The 20,430-nt window shown below is 48.1% G+C and overlaps 1 protein-coding gene across 1 annotated transcript in view; it reads right to left on the bottom strand.

The window, feature by feature from the left end:
• Positions 1-20,430, bottom strand: part of LOC142571747 (venom factor-like) — a 120,873-nt gene that overhangs the window by 42,576 nt on the left and 57,867 nt on the right. The window contains exons 21-25 of the mRNA XM_075680325.1: positions 16,130-16,232; positions 12,876-12,980; positions 12,305-12,493; positions 10,225-10,300; positions 1,463-1,619 (exon numbers count right to left, since the gene is read on the bottom strand). Of these exons, the coding sequence (XP_075536440.1) occupies positions 1,463-1,619; positions 10,225-10,300; positions 12,305-12,493; positions 12,876-12,980; positions 16,130-16,232 (630 nt within the window). The remainder of the gene's footprint in view (positions 1-1,462; positions 1,620-10,224; positions 10,301-12,304; positions 12,494-12,875; positions 12,981-16,129; positions 16,233-20,430) is intronic.

Below are 20,430 nucleotides of genomic sequence, written 5' to 3'. Positions count from 1 at the left end.
GTGTTGAGTATCTTGCGCTATTCATTTAGGAGGTTTGTGTCTGTGAAGTTAGGATATACCAATGAGCCGGCATTGTAGTGACAGATATTATGTCGCGATTTATTGTTTCATTACTTAGAACAGACGTGCGCTCACTGGCGGTATGCGGTTAGGCAACCTTCAGTGCTACATAGACCGGTTAGCCGCTGCAGGCGCCCAGCGCGCAAGTAAGGATGGCTCGTTCAACAAACTCTACGAAACTGACTATTACGAAAATTTGCTATAAGCGTCCTTAATGTGGCATACACTGCAGTACAGCCCATACACTGAAGTTGGCGTGCTCCTGTCCCGCGCAAGTAACTCTTTATCACGTCGTTCGCTGCGTGCGGCGTTAAAGCTTTGCGCTTTCTCTGTCTAGCATTGGTCGCAAGTAGCGTGTCGAAAATTGGGCGCAGAAACGAGCAAAGATGTAAGCAGTGGACACAACAGAAACCCTCGGTGTTGACGTATATATGAGTTCGAAATCAACCTTAAATTGACAGCGCTCGTGTTGTGCAAGGTTTTCGTTGAAATGCTTGAGCATTTGTTTAAATGCTTGCGCATTTCTATGCTTACCTGACGGAAAAACCGTCTCTCCGTCCGTCGATCGCTTTTAACACAGACGATCGCTTTTAACATAGTGCCCGAAGCAGCGAGCGAATATACTACGTCCTGCCTCTCACTTCAACGCTAAGTAAGCGGCGAGGACACATGGCGCGCGAACCTGTGGGCCCTCTGTTCGGGCATGGCGCATCGCTTTCAAGACACGGGCCACACCACCGCGCCGGACGTAGCCATTGCCGTAGCAAGGTTGAACACGGTTCGTAATGGTTTAGGGTAACTAATAAATGTTGCACGTATTTCCTTCTGTCGCTGCATCTCCCTCGTCATTCCATCCCACGTCCATATCGGCTGCGGGATATATCTATAACACGAGTGAACGTTGCTTCCAACTCACCCCCTGCGGCGTCGTCTCGTGCAGGTCTCAATTAACAGTTCGGCGTTGCAGCCGCGCTTCCCCGTTTCACGGTTCTTTCGCGGTCGTTCTCGCCCGTTATACGAAGCACATCAGCATACTGCCACGAAACGCCACGCCCAGTACTACGAAATGCTTACAATATATATATATATATATATATATATATATATATATATATATATACACTAAAGAATACGCAGACGCATGTAGAAAAGCAACAACAAACATTTAATTACGTCTTCGGAATCGGGGTCCGGTTTTCATCTTGATAAGGCTGGACCCCGGCAGTAACGTCGACATTAAATGTTTGTTATTGCTTTTCTACGCTCGCCTTCATGTTCCTTCAAATCATTATGCACCGGATCAGAAGGCACGCCAAACCACGGCGTCGGGTTTAGACAAAGAAATGTTTGCTTTAACACTGGCGAATAAATGTCTGAGGGTTAAACAATGAGACCCACTGACCAGTAGGTCGCCGTGGATTAATTTCCAAATGTCGTGGAACCGTCCGTCTTGTTGTTGTTGGCTTAGTATGTAGTGGAGGCCGCTGGTGAGGACGTTCTCGTCGATGAGGACAGACTTGCGCGCTTCGCACAGACTTCGCACCACGAAGGCTGTAAGCCTGCGTTGCAGAAGGGAAAATTAGTTTCCGGCTTAGATGTCGCAAAATAATGTTAGAACGGGGGAAAAAGAAGCTTCAGAACCGCGTTTTGCCGGTGCGATTCTTTGGACAAGAACTGCGTATATGGGCCAGAGCTATGAGCTATGAGCCAGGTATCGAGCTATGAGCCCGATATCTCATGGCCCATTCGACTCGCCAAGCGCTCTAGAGCGCTCTGACTAGGAAATTATTTGAGCGCTTAGAAAATATTTGCCTGGTTTTTGTTTGTTTAGCATTGAATTTTGTAGTGTCAGAGGCTTCAACTGCTTAAAACGCAATAAATATAATAACAAGTGAAGAACAGCAAAGCAACGAACAAACAAAAGCAACAAAAGGAATTGATCTACGAGGAGAAAATGAGCTTTGAATCGTTGCGGACCTAATTAGAGATTTATCACTTGATAACAAACCTCTAAAGCATGGATTACGTAGCCCACGTTTACCCTAGCATATATATATATATATATATATATATATATATATATATATGGAGAGAGGGAGAGAGAGAGAGAGAGATTTATTACGAAGGAAAAGCTGAGAGGTCAGTCTGAATCACTGTGTTCTAGCCTGCTACTCAGCGCTGAGGTAAGAGGGAAAGTGAATAAAAGAGAGAAAAAGTGAAGATGACAATAATATGAAAAAAAAGGCGTGAATAGAAAGTAACGACTAACCAGAAACATTTATTACAATCTTATAACCGGGTCGGCGTCCTCTCAAAAAGCTCACAATGGCCTGGTTAAAGCGAAAGGCTTAATGCACCCTTTCCAAATAGCTCCCGCCACGTCATCTCTTAAAAGCCAGCACAGGAAACGAATACAGGAATAACAGTGGTAGTACAGGTGTCGGAGTGGCGATTATTTTTGGACAGTCGCTACAGATATAGAAAAATGCCGGATATTTTTAACGTTGAAGCTATATTGTGTAAAGCTTATTACGAAAAGAGGAGTTATGTCATCGGGGCTATTTATCGGTCACCCACCGCTTCCATTGCTGTTCTTTATGAATTAAATAACTATCTTGAGGCACATGTAAAGCCAGGAGATCAGTTTGATTTGGCCAGAGATTTTAGTTAGATACATATTAATTGGCCCTTTTTCGCTTTGAACCACCCTAACGACAGGATCGGTGAAAGAAGAATCGATATCGGATTTTCTTTTGACTTATTTCAAGTTGTCAATAAATTCACCAGAATTCAGGGAAACTCTTGTTCAATACTAGATATTTTTTTTTTGTAAGCGGGGCACTTGCTGCTCTGGCTAGCTGGGATGTTCTCGCCGGAATATCTGATCATCAGGCTGTGATGATAGCCCCCTCTGATGTTGTTTTAAGCAAAAATTCCAAGAGGGTTTCTTTCCCCAACTTTTCACATGCAGGTGATACTTCATTATTGGACTTGCTTTCATTTGAATGTGATTCTTTAGTATTCATTGTTTATGGAATGGTTGTAAGGACCTCATAAATGAGTGCATTGAACGATTTGTTCCACGGATTGTAAAGAGATCGAAAGGAAATAACCCCTGGATTTCTTGGGACACGTTGCAGTTGCAAAGACGACTAAAACGGTTCGAAAATAAAGAACGCAGTTCTAATGACGTAGGTGCTCGCCAGCAGCGAATAACTGAACTTTCTTCTCAAGCCAAGACAAATGTTTTGGCTGACAGGGAACGCTATTTCGGCGAGCAGCTTCCCAACTTCATATCGTCGTCTCCTGAGAGGTTCTGAGTCTGATTTGCCCACTGCGACCAGTGATGTTATTTAAATTAAAGGTGTAGAAACTAGCGACTGTTTTTCTATTTCTAATGCTTTCAATTCTCATTTTAAATCTGTTTTCACTAAGGTAACGCAGTCCTCGACCGTTTTTTTGTGTCGTGTCCACCTATATCTGACATTATGATTAGTGAGTAGTTTTTTTAAAAAATTACTTCTGCCACTTAATGTAAAAAAAAAAAATCTGCTGGGCCGGATGGAATGCCGAATGAGTTCTCAAACGTTATGCACAGTAGGTTGCAAAGTATCTGATAATTCTATTCTCTAAATGTGTGAGTGAGAGAAGAGTTCCAGATGATTGGATAAGTGCCAGAGTGAAGCCCCTTCATAAGAGTAGAAGCACATATTGCGTTTCTAATTATCGCCCAATTTCCTTAATTGCAACTTCATGTGAAATTCTTGAACATATAACACATAAGCATATTTCGGAATTTTTGGATAAGTACAATATCTCGTCAAGTTATCAACATGGCTTCAGGAAAGGGTTCTCTACTTGCACTCAGTAACTACCGTACATGATTTCGCTCAAGCTATAAATTCCGGAAAACAGATTGATGCAATTTTTATGGATTTCGCTGAAGCTTTTGATAAAGTCTCTCACAATAAACTAGTCCTTAAATTAGATATAATGTTTAAAAACTCTCAGCTTGTAAATAGGATTTTTGCTTATCTCTCAAATCGAAAACAGTATGTCTCCTTTAATGATGAATGTTCTAACACAGTACCAGTTGACTGTGGTGTCCATCACGGCTCTGTGCTCAGTCCCCTTTTGTTTCTTTATTTATAAATAATATAATGCAAGACACACCTGTAAAAGTTAAGTTACATGCAGATGACTGCATCCTTTACTCGGAAATCGCAAGCCAGCAAGGTCAAATACTCTTGAACGAGGCACTTTAATGGGTTATTCGTTGTTGTGATGAATGGCAAATGTCTGTTAATTTTGAAGAGACAGCTTTCATGAAAATTTCCCATAAACGTAATCCACTCCATTTCACATATTCAGCATGTAGTGTCTTTCTGTTAGAAGTGGATCACTACAAGTATCCTAGTCTTCGGATTTCACCTGACCTTAGCTGCACGAAACGCATAAACGCCGTAATTAGCTCCTCAAGCTATGAACTATTTTATCTAAGCCGAGCTCTCGAACTTTTTCTGCTCCCGCTGTTTGAATTATTGCGTTTAAGGCAATTGTTCAACCAAGTTTAGATTACGCATTGTTACGTTTCGCCTACGACGTGCGGTATAGCCGGCGCGGATGCAACGGACGCCGGGGCTTCGTTCAAAGCGCCGGACATTTTGGCCCGTTCAGCGCTGCCGCAACGCCTTCCTGCCAAGCGCGTCCAGGCATGTTTCAATGCCACGTGTCTTCGTGTGTGTGTGTGAGTGTGTGTGCATGTTGGTGCCCACGCTTGTCAAAGCGCGGCAGCCGGGGAGAGGAGCTCCCCAACTGTGAAGCGAGGAGGTCTGACCGGCGCCGGCCCGGCGGATGCGTCACTTCTTGTCTCAACGTGTCCGTGCTCCGCCGTCACGTGCGCCTCTATCGAGGCGTTCCTTCTTGCCCTCGACTCCGAGAGTATAAAAGCAGTTGCCCCCGGACGCCAAGAGAGAGGCTCCGATTTCTTCCGTTGAGTAACGTGGTCTCCCGTCTCTCTACTTCGGTCGACCTGACTGGCCGCTCTTTTGCGATGCTATAATAAACAAGTTGTTCTGTCAGCAGTCGACTCATGCTTTGCCAGGACCTTCGGATGCTTCCAGCTGTGCCCCAGGCCGCCAGGCCAACGCTACCCTTGGGGCTTGCGACCCAGATGCAACAACTGGTTGCCAGTGGTGAGATCGCGACAACGGAGGCCAGCAGCGAAGATATGCGGTTGACTGTATGCTGAGCAGCACAACGACCATCCGGGAGCAGTGCAACGAGCGCTGTGTGATGACTGGTTGCCTGCAGCGGAACGACTGCGCTGAATTCTTGGCTGCGAGGTTTGGTGAGTGCGGGACTTTCTTCTGAGTTTTGCCAGGCTTTTGTTAGTGTCAGAAACAGAGCTGGTAATTGTGGTTTTCGTTGCTGCCGGGTTAGTTTGCGGCAAGACAATAGTAGGCAGTAGAGAAAGCAGCATTCAGAGCAGCCACGGATTGGAAGTCGTTGCGCAAACCGAAATTGCTGGAGCTTGCAAGAGAGTTGGGTCTGGATGTCTCAGACAAGCTCAGAAAACCAGAACTGCTAAGGGCTATTCTTGAGTTAGAAGCTGAGGATGACGAGCTGTCGGAATGCCTTGAGACCATTGAGGAGAGGGAGACGGCAAAAAGACAGGAGCGCGAATGTAAAGAGCAAAAAGAGAAAGAAAAAGAGGAGCGCGACCGTCAACACGCTTTGGAAATGAAGCGTCTCGAGATAGAGATGGAACGCGCTCGTAATGGAACTCAGGCACACGGTGCAGAAGAACGAGTATCGTTCAAAATTACTGACCTGATGAGGCCGTTTAAGCTTGGAGAGGACATTTATTTGTTCCTGGTTAACTTTGAGCGAACGTGCGAGAAGCAGGGGTTCTCTCGGGAAACGTGGCCACAGCGTTTGCTCACTTTGTTACCCGGCGAGGCGGCCGACGTAGTCGCTCGCTTGAAGAGAGAGGAGGCAGAGGATTTCGACCAAGTGAAATCGAGTCTGCTAAAAAAGTACAGGCTGTCAGCGGAGGCGTTCCGTCGGAAGTTTCGGGAAAATGAGAAAGGCAGAAGTGAGTCATATACAGAGTTTGCCTACAGGCTTATGTCAAACATGCAGGAGTGGCTCAAAGAAGAGAAAGCGTTTGGTGACTACGAGAAAGTTCTGCGGTGTTTCGGGCTGGAACAGTTTTATCCATTCGCCTACCTGAGAACGTGCGGTACTGGGTCTTGGATAGGCCAGACGTTAGTACGGTGGCTAAAGCCGCCGAGCTAGCCGAGGAGATTGTGACGCGTCGGGCTTGCGGAGCTAAGGACGGTCAAAAGGGTGAATTTGGCTCCAAGTTTCAGAGGCCGAAGTTCACGCCCATGAGAGCAAGGGGGGACACACGTAGTGCGGATGCGAGTGAAAGCAGTCCGACCGAACGTAAGGAGACGGCGGCAGCCGAAGCCAACGCAGAAAGCGGTTCGAGACGAGGCAAGCGCCCGTGTGTTATACGTGCCAGAAGCCGGGTCACTTTTCGGCGCAGTGTCCAGAAACAAAAACAAAAGTCGTGTTTTTGTCATTGTGCAGCACTGACGAGAACATGAAGCTTCTCGAGCCTTACATGCGAGACCTCCTCGTGAAAGGGAAAGAGTGCCGAGTGCTTCGTGATTCCGCAGCTACAATGGATGTAGTTCACCCCTCTTACGTAGAACCCGATATGTTCACGGGCGAGTGCGCATGGATCAAGCAAGCCGTGGAAGCTCATAGCGTGTGTCTGCCCGTAGCAAAAGTGCTTATTGAAGGACCTTTCGGAGCACTTGAGACGGAGGCCGCAGTGTCATCTATGCTTCCCCCCCAGTACCCGTACCTATTTTCGAACAGGTCCGATCACCTCCTGCGCGAGAAGGGGCTTTTGTTTGGTGAGGCTAGCGTTCAGGCCTTAACCAGATCGAGAGTTCGGGAGCTCGCTGCAAAGGCGGTAGTTGCGGGGCCGACGTTGTCGAACAATGAGAAAGGGTCGGAGGCACAGCAAGCTGATATTCAGAGCACGTCCGAACTGAATAAAATTGAGCCTGTAGCGTTGAAGGCACCAGATACTGGAGAGGAAATGCCCGACACGGGAAAGTTAGAAGAGCTATCTGCAGATTTGCTCATCGCGCCTACGTCAGATGGACTTAATAGGTTGCTAAAAGTCAGCCGGTAGGCTTTGATAGCCGAGCAAAAAAAGGATGGCCTAGAAAACATGCGCTGCAATGTCAAGGAAGGTATCGCCAAGAAAAATGCTCGTTTTGTGGAAAGAAGCGGGGTCCTGTACCGGAAGTATCTAGACCGCAGGGGAGTGGAGTTCGATCAGCTGATCGTGCCTCAGTGCTACCGTCTGGATCTGTTGCGCTTGTCGCATGGGGGTTCGTGGTCCCGGCACCTAGGAGTTAAGAAGACTAAGGACCGTCTCTTGCAAGAGTAATATTGGCCAGGGTGTTTTCGTGACGCAGAACACTTTGTGAGGACATGTGACACCTGTCAGCGGGTGGGCAAACCAGGGGACAAATCGAGGGCGCCGTTGAAGTTGGTACCTATCATTACGGAACCTTTTAGACGGCTCGTTATTGATACAGTGGGACCTCTGCCGGTAACAGCCACGGGGTACAGACACATTTTGACTGTGATCTGCCCAGCGACAAAGTTCCCTGAAGCAGTGCCGCTTATATAAAGAACTCAGCTCTGTTGAGATAGTCAATGCACTACTCTCCATATTTGCGCGAGTTGGTTTTCCTGCGGAAATCCAGTCAGATCAGGGCACAGTGTTTACTAGCGCTTTGACGACAGCCTTTCTCGAAAGGTGTGGGGTAAAGCTGTTACACAGCTCAGTGTACCACCCACAGTCGAATTCCGTTGAGACGCTCCCCTTCGTCATGAAGCGCGTGTTGAGAGCATTGTGTTTTGAACAACAAACTGACTGGGAGCTGTGTCTGCCTGGGGTGATGTTTGCATTAAGGACCGCGCCGCATGCGGCTACGGGGTTTTCGCCAGCTGAGCTAGTGTACGGTCGCTCGCAGCGGTCTCCGCTTCGGATGCTTCGAGACGGATCACTGCCCTCTCCAATGGCTGCAGACCATCTCTTCCACAAATGGCCGCCTCCTGCGCTGGAGCCTCGCTTTGCAACAATATTCCTTTGAGGTGCGTTACAAAAAGGGGAGTCTCAACGGTAACGCCGATGGCTTAAGTCGAGGCCCCTAACGTAGGAATCAGCCTCAAAGTTGTTTGTTACTGATGTTTTCTTCCTGAGGCAGGATTTTTAACATATTGCTTTTGTTTAGTGTTTCAAAGTGATGACGTGCTTTCTAGTGAAATTTTCCAATTTGTGGACGCGTTCTGAGTGCTGCTAGACTACTGTAAGGAACTAGGCAGTAGTATAAAAGGGGAAAGAGCCTGGCAGGGCTTAGTGAGGGTTGTGTCGTGATTGCTGACTAAGAGGTTGAGTTTCGGCGTAGTTCTAACGCTTGCTGGGAACGAGAAAAAAAAATGGCAACTCTCCCGAAGTCACTTTGCAGTGTCCTGTGGGAACCTGAACGTGAGAACGAGGCCTTCTCTGTGCGCTGCGCCCAAGAAACGCTGAGGGACGACCGACTTCGGTTACGAGCATCATCGAGCGACATCCCTCCGGACAGCGGATGTAGTCCCCTGACCATCGGGATCTCCTTCTCCCGGCGGGGCGGTCTGTTACTTTTCGCCTACGACGCGCGGTATAGCCGGCGCGGATGCAACGGACGCCGGGGCTTCGTTCAAAGCGGCGGACATTTTTGGCCCGTTCAGCGCTGCCGCAACGCCTTCCTGCCAAGCGCGTCCAGGCATGTTTCAATGCCACGTGTCTTCGTGTGTGTGTGTGAGTGTGTGTGCATGTTGGTGCCCACGCTTGTCAAAGCGCGGCAGCCGGGGAGAGGAGCTCCCCTACTGTGAAGCGAGGAGGTCTGAACGGCGCCGGCCCGGCGGATGCGTCACTTCTTGTCTCAACGTGTCCGTGCTCCGCCGTCACGTGCGCCTATATCGAGGTGTTCCTTCTTGCCCTCGATTCCGAGAATATAAAAGCAGTTGCCCCCGGACGCCAAGAGAGAGGCTCCGATTTCTTCCGTCGAGTAACGTGGTCTCCCGTCTCTCTACTTCGGTCGACCTGACCGGCCGCTCCTTTGCGATGCTATAATAAACAAGTTGCTCTGTTAGCAGTCGACTCATCCTTTGCCAGGACCTTCGGATGCTTCCAGCTGTGCCCCAGGCCGCCTGGCCAACGCTACCCTTGGGGCTTGCGACCCGGATGCAACAGCCTCTACAATTTAGTACCCGTACACTCAGAAACACGTTCACCAAATTGAAGAAATGCAAAAGAGAGCGGTAAGATTTATTTATGGCGGCTTTGGGCGAATTCCGATCACATGTTTGTTAGAAAATGCCAATCTTCCAACGCTAACGCAAAGAAATCGTGTTTCGAGATTGAAATATTTCTTTCAATTAGTTAAGGGCAGAAATATCGCATCTAATTTCTTCTTCTACTGGATATGCCACAAGGCAGAGACACGCCTTGAACATAACTACTTTTGCCACACGAAAATAACACCTTTGAGTATTCGTATTTTCCTAGGACAATAACTGAATGGAATAAACTTCCTGATGAATTCGTTTCACAAAAATCCTTAACCTTTTTCCTGTACACCTACAGCAATGACTTGTCTCGCATGGCGCTCTAAGCTTATTCTGTGCTCTTGTGATTGGTTCCGATACAGCATTGTGTTTACATTGCCAAATTATGTACTTACTTTCCGTGTATTTCGTTTATTGTTACGGTTGTTTGCCCATTTGCAAAACCCTACAAATGTAGCTCCACTCTGTTAAAACCCCAAATCGGGGTTGCAGTATTGATATATAAAAATTAAATCAATTTTTATTCTTCTGCTTAAAATACAGTTACCAATGGACCACCTCCTCGCCCGCCTCACGAACGCTACTCTTGGACACGTGGGTATATCAATTGGGATCCCGTGACCACGGCGCTGGTATAAAAAAGTTGTGGCTTTTAAATTCATTTGCACGCGCATTCTTTACCTGTGTTCACAATGGAGGGAGGGGTGTCGCATGTCGGTGGTAGTTAAAGCACGTACTCACCACAGACTGGAGGGGTGAGTCTTCCAGACCGAGAACGATCCATCCAATTTTCGGAAAGTGAGCATGCGTTGATACCCTAGTGTAGAAAGAGCGATTAATTCATTTCAGTGGAGATAGGCACAGGTAAAGTATTATCTTTTTTTACGCGTGCTGTGATCGCAAGAGCTGTGAATATTATAGGCGCGACACTTTGTTTCCAAACATGTACTTGCCAGGTTATTGATAGCATTGGTACACAAGTTACGAGGTATTCCTGCGTTAAAGATGTACTCGCCGGCGCCTAGGGACCATCCCGCTCTCTCTCCCTATGGCGCCGCGACTTGAATACTGGACTGCGCACGCGGAACTGTGCTTTGATCCTGAGGAGCCAAGTGGCTTTGTGCAGAGTAACTGTCGCCTGAAAGTCTCCTACTGTATTCTTACGCTCCGTGGCACTGCTCTTCAATAACGTAAGGCAAGCAGGCGAGTGCGTGATGTGCGATGCCCGTAGCACTGCAGTGTGATAATAGCCAGCGTTGTCTGCGTGGTTGCCCGCTAGACAATGCGCGCCAGGTTTAGCATACTTAAGCAATCATCTTGAACTCGCTGGCGGCTGCATTTATGCTGGCTGGTCGGAGTAGAAAACATAAAAGCATGACTTTATTATCACTGACCAGGCGCGTACCCAGGATTTTTTTTTCGGAAGGGGGGGGGGGGGTGCCCAGCCTAAGGCAAACTTTTCTGTGCAAATGAAGGGGGGGGGGGTAGCTTTACTAGCACAAATGTGAATGCCCACCGTTCGCCATAAAGACGCGTAAACCTGCAAATGAGAAATAAGGTGTATGTCACATGCATACGCCTGTGAGATACACCCTCTCCTTTGCTTGACAAACAAGGAACCAGATCAAATGGACTAGCGAAGGAAAGAAGCGCAGGAAGAACACTTCCAAGAAGAAGTAAACAAGCGAAAGTGTGAAATAAAGAGTTGTAGTAGCGATTTTTTAAGGAGATCTGGTAGAGTTATAGAGAAATGTATATTTGCGGAACCACCACAGTTCTTTCGGATCCCTCGTTTACTGCTCTACCAAGTGCCAAAACCGACAGGTGTTGTTATTTGAGAAGTTGCGTAACGATGCGTGGCCGCCAACCACGTAGAGCGCAGGACACTGCGGTTCTATAGGCGTACTGCGCCCACCGCGGAAGGTTAGAAAAACATCCACATTAGCACAGCAGAGAAGCGGCAACGCCAGGAGGCTCGACTGATAACTTTAGAAGCGTCATTCAAAACACACGAAAATATTCTCCACTTCCGGCGGCGTTTTCTCTACTTCCTTTTTGAATAAAAAGATATTGATCGATAAATATTTTCACAAACAGCGGTTAAATTTGTTAATTTTCGCTTTTCCTTCCTGTTTGGCTGTTGCCTTGGCTCTCTCCCTTAGTAGATCGCTTAACTTCTCAACTCCTTGCGACTCTTGTTTCCAGTCACCAAATTTGCCCGAAAAGTCCTGTACAATTAGAGAAAAGCCGGATGACGTAACGTGTGAGAGTCATATTGTTTATGGGTTTAACAGTTATCGCAGGGTTTGATGATGGACGCTGTTTCCGCATTATTTTATTTTCCACCCTATCTAACCCCTATCCCGGGCATATGGTTCCGAGGATCTGCCAGCGTCGCGACGAGCCGTCATGCGAGGAAATAACGAAGCAAAAGGAAAAGTTTAACGCAACTGGCGTTGTCTCCGCCCGCAACTCGTTCCCCGAGCATACAGACCAGCTGACTACGAACTGAATCCTTATCCTGGTCCCTGGATCAGTCGAAACGAAGGAGGCTGCACTAACAAAGCAACAGCGATGCGCGTGACCGTTGAATAGACGGTGATAATTGAACCCACTTCGAGTTAATTGTGTGGTCACCGAATCGGTGAGAAAACTGGCCTTCACACCCCAGGAGATGCCGATAACTACCGCCATTCAAAAGGAGTGAAAAATGCAGCAAGATATTGACCGCCGAATAGCTGTTAAGTCTCGACATTGATTTGGCGGCGCTTTAGGAATGTGTGTGAGGAGTGGTGGCGCGTGTGGACAAGCCAATACGTACCGCTTCGAATGAAGCCAAGCGCCCTGTCTTCGTCCTGGGAAGAAATGAGATCTGCGGTCTTCAGATATTCGTAGGCGTACAGCGTTGGTGCCAATGTGATCATGGTCTGCTCACCGCACCCTGACGGCATCCGAAGTAGACTTTCCGGGCTCTTGACTGACGCCTCTAGGGCGACGCCCATGTCGTCGCCTGCAACGTGGGTCCCGGCAAACGAAATGAGCCTCAAGTAACAAGCACAATACAGCGCGGGCGCCGCTAAACTGGGAGTGGAAAGGAATGAAGACTAAATTAAAGTAGCACATCAAGGTAACAATGGTGTACTAGCGATTATCGGCAATATAGTGCACTCTAAAACGAGACGAGTTATGATATACAGCACCTGCACACGTGACAAGCGCTCCCGTTCAGAAATACCGGTTAGTGCGCTGACGGTCGACGAAACGGTTACTATAACAGGCAGCTCAAAGATGTCGGACTTTTTACGACCATTTGAATAACATAATCGTGGGTTTCCATCAGCGATGCACAGAAGAGGATTTGTTATAACAAAGACAAAACAGTGCGGCCTCACCGATGATGTCGATTTCGCAGCGTTCGGATCCAGGGATGACCTCTTGGGGAGATCTGTGAGGCCGCCTAATTTGGATGAGCTGTGTGCCTCCGACAGCAAACGTTTCTGTGAAGAGTTCGGTGCACAAGAACAATGCGAATGAGGTTCTGCAGGTAATGTCAAGTTTTTACTATCGATGGCAAGCTATAGTTAGCTTGTTTGAAGGCAAAGGAGATAGGTCGGCCTGAACTAGCGAGCTCTAGTCTGGTACTCTACATCAGAAAAGAGGGAAAGGAAAGGTAAAGGTGCAAATAGTGGTTATGATGATATAGATGAAGAATGTACAACGTTAATAGGAAGTTCAGTACTCTGCTGATCATCTGAAACTACACAATTCGCAGTGGTTTGCATTGGTTCCTTTCGTCCTCGTTAATGTCTCTTGTATGACGTCACGCAAAAAAATAAAAAGAATAAGTGGCAGCAAAATACCGAACTTTGTGCACCTAAATGCCGGAGGCAATAGCCATAATTTATCCAGGTGTGTAGTAGCTGCAGCTTGCTAAAGGAAGTGCGACGACGTGCTTATGAAGCGACGACTGATGAAGGAGAGAGGGAAAACAAGAGGTGAAAGGCCGAGAGGTTAACCTATGTATGTGCCTGGTTGTTTACTCTGCACGTGGGGAAAAGTTAAGTAAACAAGAGAAGATTGCAAAAAAAAAAAAGGAACGCCGCAGTTCGCACGTTATATAATTTTTCAACGAGTTCCGTTTCTGTTAAAAAAACACACTAGCGCTTTTAAAGAAGTTCGGGTCGACGTCGGCTGAGACCGGTGTCTACGAATTCTGGCTTCCGTAAGGGTGCCGTTGTCAATCTTGTCGAGCGTGGTGCTGAGGACTTTGTGCGTTGAAACGACGACAATCACACATAAAGCGCGCTATCGTCTCTTTGCACTCGCCCACTTCACATTCTGGACTTGTGGCCATTCCGGGGAGGTAGGAGTAGGCATTACAAAGGCTACTCCAAGTCATAGGCGACTAATGAGAGTTACGTCCGGTAACTTCAGGCGGAGCTTCAGGTGAAGGCCCATGGAACAAAGGCGCTGGTTTTTAGAATGTGCCGAATTTTATTCGGCCAACGTAAGCTCGCGAGCAAGCACATGGAGCTTTGCCGCGGCGTCTGTTTCTGACATCGGGATAGCGACGCAATCGCCACTGTCATGTGAAGATTGAGTGGATGCGTTTGGTTGCTCCTTTCCAAGGATACCACAATCCCCATGGCAACCATTGAAATACGACGTCATGCGCTTTTTCGATTGCCCGATGGTAAATTTCTCGTGTGTCCGCGACAAGTCTCTCGTGGGGTCCACGGCGTAATGTAGAGAGGCAGCTTTGCCGGAGCTAGGCCAGCCTGGGAAATGACATGTCCCAAGTACTCAACACTGGGGGCTAGGAAAATGCACTTTTCTAGCTTGAGCTTGAGATAGATGTCCTGCAGTCGTGCCAGGACATTGTGCAGGTTCTGCAGGTGGTCTCTGTTGTCGCTGCCAGTGACCAGGACGTCGTCCAAGTACACCGCCACGTGCCTCATGCCTCTGAAGAGGTTGTCCATCTCCCTCTGAAATATGGCTGGGGCTGAGGCCACGCCAAACGGTAAGCGCGTGTTGGAAGAGCCCCAAAGTTGTTGATATTGTGACATACTTCCGGGAGGCATCCTGGAGCACCAGCTGCTGGTAAGCATCTCTGAGGTCGAGCTTGGTAGCGACGGGGTTGATGGTAACCTTAAGATCCCCGCAGATCCTGACACTGCCGTCTCGCTTCAGGACTGGTACGATGGGAGCGTCCCATTCAGACGTCTCGACGGGCACCAGGATGCCCTCTCGCTGTAACCGTTGCAGCTCCTGGGTGACCCCGTCCTTCAGGACGAACGGCAGTGGGCGAGCCTTGAAAAAAGGTGGCCGGGCTCCCCGAGGTACATAGATGCCAGCCGTCGTGCCGGCGAATGTGCCCACCCCTGGCTGGAACAGGGACTTGAACTCGGTTAGAAGCTGGGGACGTCTTTCACCGCGTGCAGGTTGGCTTGCTCATACTCTGGCAGACGAACGCCCAGTACCTGAATCCAGGCTGCTGCTGCTGTCCGTTGTTCGTCCTCCCCCTTTGGCATACCCGTGCCAGGTGCCCAATTTTCACCCACGTGAAGCATTGTGCTTGAGGGAACTGGCACTGTGAGAGGGAATGGGCACCCCCACAGCGATCGCAGGTACTTCCCTTTGTCGCCAATCTATTGAGCGCCGCTTCTGCCGACGGTGAGCCAGTCACACGGGCAATCTCGCCGGCGTCCTAGGCGGCAGCTTCAATGGCCAGCGCTGCCTTCACGGCGTCGTTCAGCGAGGGGTCGGGAAGCTCCAGGAGTCGCGTCTGCATGTCGGGTTTGTTGATGCCGCAGACGAAACGGTCCCGGAGCAGCGAGTCCAGCTGGTCCCCGAAAACGCAACCGCTCGCTAACCCTCGTAGCGCAGCAACGAACTGCCCGAGGGTCTCTCCTTTCCGGCGGCTCCGGTTGTTGAAGCGGAAACGCTCCATTAGTGTGGATGGTGCTGGGTTGAAATGCGAGCGCAGTATGGCGAGCAGCTCACCCAGCGTCTTAACATGCGGCGTGGCTGGCTTAAGAAGGTCGAGCAGGAGACTGAAGACGCGTGTCCCGCGGCTGGCCATGAAAATGTTCCGCTGTTTGGCCTTGGGTGTGTCGTTTGCCTGGAAGAACACGTGTACTTGTTCCTCGTAAATTGGCCAGGCGGACCCATCTCCCTCGAACGGCTCGAGCCTTCCGTACAGCGGCATGGCGGCAGCAACGGGCGTCGGTGTTTCGCCGCTCGCGGCAGCGTGGGACGATCCGTGGGTACTCGTCGCCAGTGTCAGGATCCGCCCGGGTTCGTGAACAAGGGAGGGCTCAAGGCACTTTCCGTTAGACAGACGCTCCGCAGCATGGTGGTGATGAACGATGACCGACCGCCGAGCAGCTGTGCTCGTCGGCGTTTATTGGGTGCGGTGACCAATGTTGCCTACCGAGCCTGGCGGGCCAGTGAAAATTATGCCCGAGGGAGCGTCACATGCTTGTTACAACAGAGTTCATGGATTCTTCAGCAATGCTTGAGTGTCACGAGCTGACGAGCACGGTCGAAGGGTGTTGTTCCAGAACTACAATTTCGACCAGATTAACCTTAGTATTTCTAAATGTTGCCTCCACGCCAGTTTTTCCCCTCTGAACATATAACTTACCTGTGTACCGGTGTGTAGTATTGACGTCTCGCTCTTTCCGTTTCTGTGTGTTTTCTGGGTCGAGGATGAGGTTGAAGCTTTCCTGCTTGCGCACACCGGGCGGCTGCAAAGAAAGGCGGTTACGTGAGGTGTCTGGTGCAGTAGATACAAGCATAGAATATTCCCGAGTGGTGACAGTATCACTCAGCGCCTGCGCTGCTGTCTCAAAAAAAATTTTCTGATAGGGCGCATAGCTTTCCCGCAGGCATTTCTTAACATAATGACATCCCACCCAATTTTCAAATCCCAGTATACATGCAAAGATGGCGAGTTCTGTTAGGTACAAAATGAAGCAGTGGCTCCAGGGATGTTGTTACGAGGAAGTGTAAAGTTTTAGTGTGCTTGAATATTTCGTCTTGGTTTCAGCAAAGGCTTGGGCTGTAGTTAGTTGCAGAGAGAGAGAGAGAGAGAAAGAGAGAGAGAGAGATGCAAATGAGAGGAAGGCAGGTAGGTTAACCAGAGTTAAAGCCTCCGGTTTGCTACCCTGCACTAGGGGAAGGGAAAGGTGAAGTAAAGACGGAAAGATGAGCATGACAAAAATAAAAGCGTGAGAAAAGAAAATATGAAAAAGGACGGAATGGGGTCATTATAGTCTTTCTAATAGGCCACTGTCACGTAAGAAGGCCAACAAAGCCTTGACCGACTTTCGCTGCGACGACAGTTCCTGTCGGCATTGCAAAACTGACTGTTCTGAAAGTGGCCTGTCGTTAAGGCGCGCCAACGCGGTCGCTAGTGACAGCCGGTGCGCGCTGTATTGAGGACAGTGGCAAAGTATGTGTTCGATAGTCTCCTCGCCGCCGTAGTGACTGCAATCCACGCTGTCATCCATACCGACTCGGAAGGCGAAAGATCTTGTGTAGGCGACACCAAGCCACAGTCGGCAAAGTACTGCTGTTTCAGGTCGAGAGAGTCCAGATGGGGGTCGAAGTCGAAGGGATGGGTGTAGTCGGTAAATACGTGTATGCTTCAAGCTTGGTGTGTTCCATGAAGTTTTGATGGCTTCATTTGCAAGCACACGAATTTTCATTGCAGCGTCTGTTCATGAGAATGGAATGGAGTCTTGCAAGCCCTCTTCATGTGCAGATTGTGCTGCTGCATCGGCATGTTCATTGCCCATTATGCCACAGTGGCTTGGAATCCATTGTAACGTGATGTCGTGTCCTTGGTCGACGAGGTGGTGAAGCAGCAGTCTGATTTCTAGAACTAGTTGTTCGTGGGGTCCTCGGCATAAGGCAGAAACCAAACAATGAAGAGCAGCCTTGGAGTCACTGAACACTCTCCATTTCTTGGGTAGTTCTTAAGAAATTACATGAAGTGTACAACGAATAGCAGCAAGCTCCGCGGCAGTCGATGTAGTCTGGTGAGATAATCGATTCTTTATGGTGGAGGGTATTGCAGGAAAGATCACCGATTCTGCAGACCCATTCACCGTGGTTGAAGCGTCAGTATATAGGTGATGATGATCGTTGTACGTCTCGTACAGCAAAAGCAGTGAAAGCTGCTTGAGTGCTGGAGACGAGAGTTGGGCTTTTCTTCGTATTTCTGGTACCATTAGTCGAACCTTTGCTTGAGCCAAGCACCATGGTGGAAACGGAACTTTCGCTGGAGCTGTATAACCTGATGGAAAGTGTGCACGATAGGGCAGGACTGTTTCAGGAAAGGAAGCACGTGGTCGATCCTCTGGCAGTGAGGCTAGATGAGGGGCAGGGGCTCGAGCAAGGTGTCTTTTTTTTTATTGACGTGAATATTAGGAGAGGTTGGCGCCTCTATGGTGGCACGGGCTACTCCTTGTCACTTGGCAAAGGAAATAAATTTGCGTAGAAAGGGAGAATAGCGACACGAAATATGGCACTCAGTAGAACACTGGATGAATAAAAAATATACAGTCCAACAGTACATGAGTCGCAAAGTTCTGTGAATTAGTTCAGTCCACGTACGCATACATAAAGTCAGATATTTAGAACAGCCATAACACACAACACATGTAATGCACTGCAAGTACAGAACAGAATTATAAATATTGCATAAAAGTTGCGATCGCCACATAAACCAATTATGAATCACGAACAACGTTTAAGTTACTCATTTAGCGCATTCGGATCATCTGATACCTAATATTTTCCCAAAATGTTGGTCTCCTCTAAAAACTTTTTCAGAGCAAGAAGCGCTCTTTTTTGAAGGCCCGCAGTTGGCCATGGACCAAGTATTTTTTTTTAGAGTGAATGGTCTTCTGTCTAATATCAACAAATCTGCTTGCAGTACTCTTCTTTGTGGATTGTATTTAGTGCACTCGAGGAGAAGATGATGCACTTCGTCGTCTGCATGGCCACAAGAACACTGTGGACTAGAGACACGTTTTATCCTGTACAAGAAGTGTTTAGTGAATGCAGTACCAAGACGCAGGCGGTGTACCAATGTTTCAAATTGTCTGTCTCTTAGATTTTCCGGCATTGTTAAGTTTATACATGGGCCTATAAAGTATAACTCAGAGTTTTTAGTTTGCTGATCAAACCGGGTAGTTTTGCTGAGGCGACAAGAAATCTGTCTCAGGAGCAGACGGACTTCACTACACAATAGAAGAAGATTGGTTGTCTCCGCGTTATTGTGCGCCCGATTCGCAGCTGCGTCCGCTGCAGTATTTCCAGGAATATTGCAGTGCCCAGGTATCCACTGGAATGCAATTACGTGGTTCATTGCGCTTGCTTTTGTAAGTTCTTTGAGTGTCTCATACAATAGCAAAGTGTTCAAAGAAATTTTCTTATTGTTCTGTAGTAATGTGAGAGCGGCTTGCGAATCGCTAAAGATAACCCATTTTTGCGAATGTTCTTTTGATGCTATGAAACGCAAAGCACACAGGATTGCAAACAGTTCTGCCACGGTGGAAGATGTCTCTCGGGATAATTTAAATGTTTGCTCTAGCGCTAAATGTGGAATGACGAATGCTGAAGTCGAGGAATTTTTATGACACGAACCATCTGTACAAACGTGTATGTACTGGGGATATAAGGAGTAAATTTGGAAGAGTGCCAGTTGTTGTGCGGCTACTATGAGCATGTCTCTCTTAGATATAATCCCGTCAACCGATAATTCTATTTTAGGACTTGTTAACATCCAGGGAGGGTAACAAACATCCACTTTGCATAATTCAAATCTTGGTAATAATGCTTTATGTTCTCGAACAACATCGTGAATTTTGCTTTTGTTTCTTTCGGTAAGCGCGAGGTTTAATGGATGATTCTCGTGTTGGGTTAAGATGCGATAAATATGTCGGCATGTTTCAACCATTCGTATGACTGGAAATGGTGGGTGACGAGCTTCAGCAATTACTAAAGAACTCGAGGTAGCCTGCGGAACCCCAAGACACACTCGCAGCCCTCTTGCGAGTAAACGTTGAAGACGTTCCTCAGTAGTTTGCGATAAACCATGGAGAATAGGTGCCGAGTAAGCAATTTTTTGTTTTATGAGTGCGTTATGAACTTGTGGTAGCGAAGAGACTGATCCCCCCCACGTTGTGCCTGCGAGTCGCCGAAGTACGTTTATTACTGCATTGATCTGCTTTTCAATTGTGCGGATGTGTTAAGCCCATGTTAGATGGCGGTCAAGAATAATTCCAAGAAATTTATGCTCTTTCACAAACATCAAAGTCAAACATCATCAAACATCAGCAACAGATGTTTCCGGAGTGCTCTGAGCGCTTGCATGGCTATATGGGTCTTGGCTGGAAATCGTGTGCAACGGCAATTGTTTCAGCCGTTGACGAGCACCGCGGCAGTCGAAGACACACTCTAAATGCCTGGTCCTGGACGCTTTCCAGCGTACGGATATTACTTGTGCAGGTGTTGGTCAGCACAGGCAAGCTGTATCGTAAATACCCAAAAAAGAGCGTCCTGTACAGTTGCATCATCGCATGTACTGAAGTACCCCAGACTTTTTCTCCAAGAAACGTAAACACATTACAAATATACGTCAGGCGCTTCTTTAGGTAGGCCACAAGAGGACTCCAGCAGAGGTCACGATCAATGATTACACCTAAGAATCGGTGCGTCCTCACATAAGGTGTGCTTTAACCGTCGATAGAGACATCGTATGATCTCATTGGCTTTCCGCTAAACGCGACCAATGCGCATATTTCTGGCAAGATCTTTAGGCCTTGTTCATTTGAGTACGCCGATGTTGACGTGGCAGCTTTTTGAAGCCTGGCGCATACTTGCGGCCGTGTCAGACCAGATGCCCAGACGCAGATGTCGTCGGCATACATTGAT

Source organism: Dermacentor variabilis, chromosome 2 (genome assembly GCF_050947875.1).
Source record: "Dermacentor variabilis isolate Ectoservices chromosome 2, ASM5094787v1, whole genome shotgun sequence".
Lineage (NCBI taxonomy): Eukaryota > Metazoa > Arthropoda > Arachnida > Ixodida > Ixodidae > Dermacentor > Dermacentor variabilis.
The sequence above is the reverse complement of the archived record's forward strand: the minus strand, read 5'-3'. Positions and strand labels throughout refer to the sequence as shown.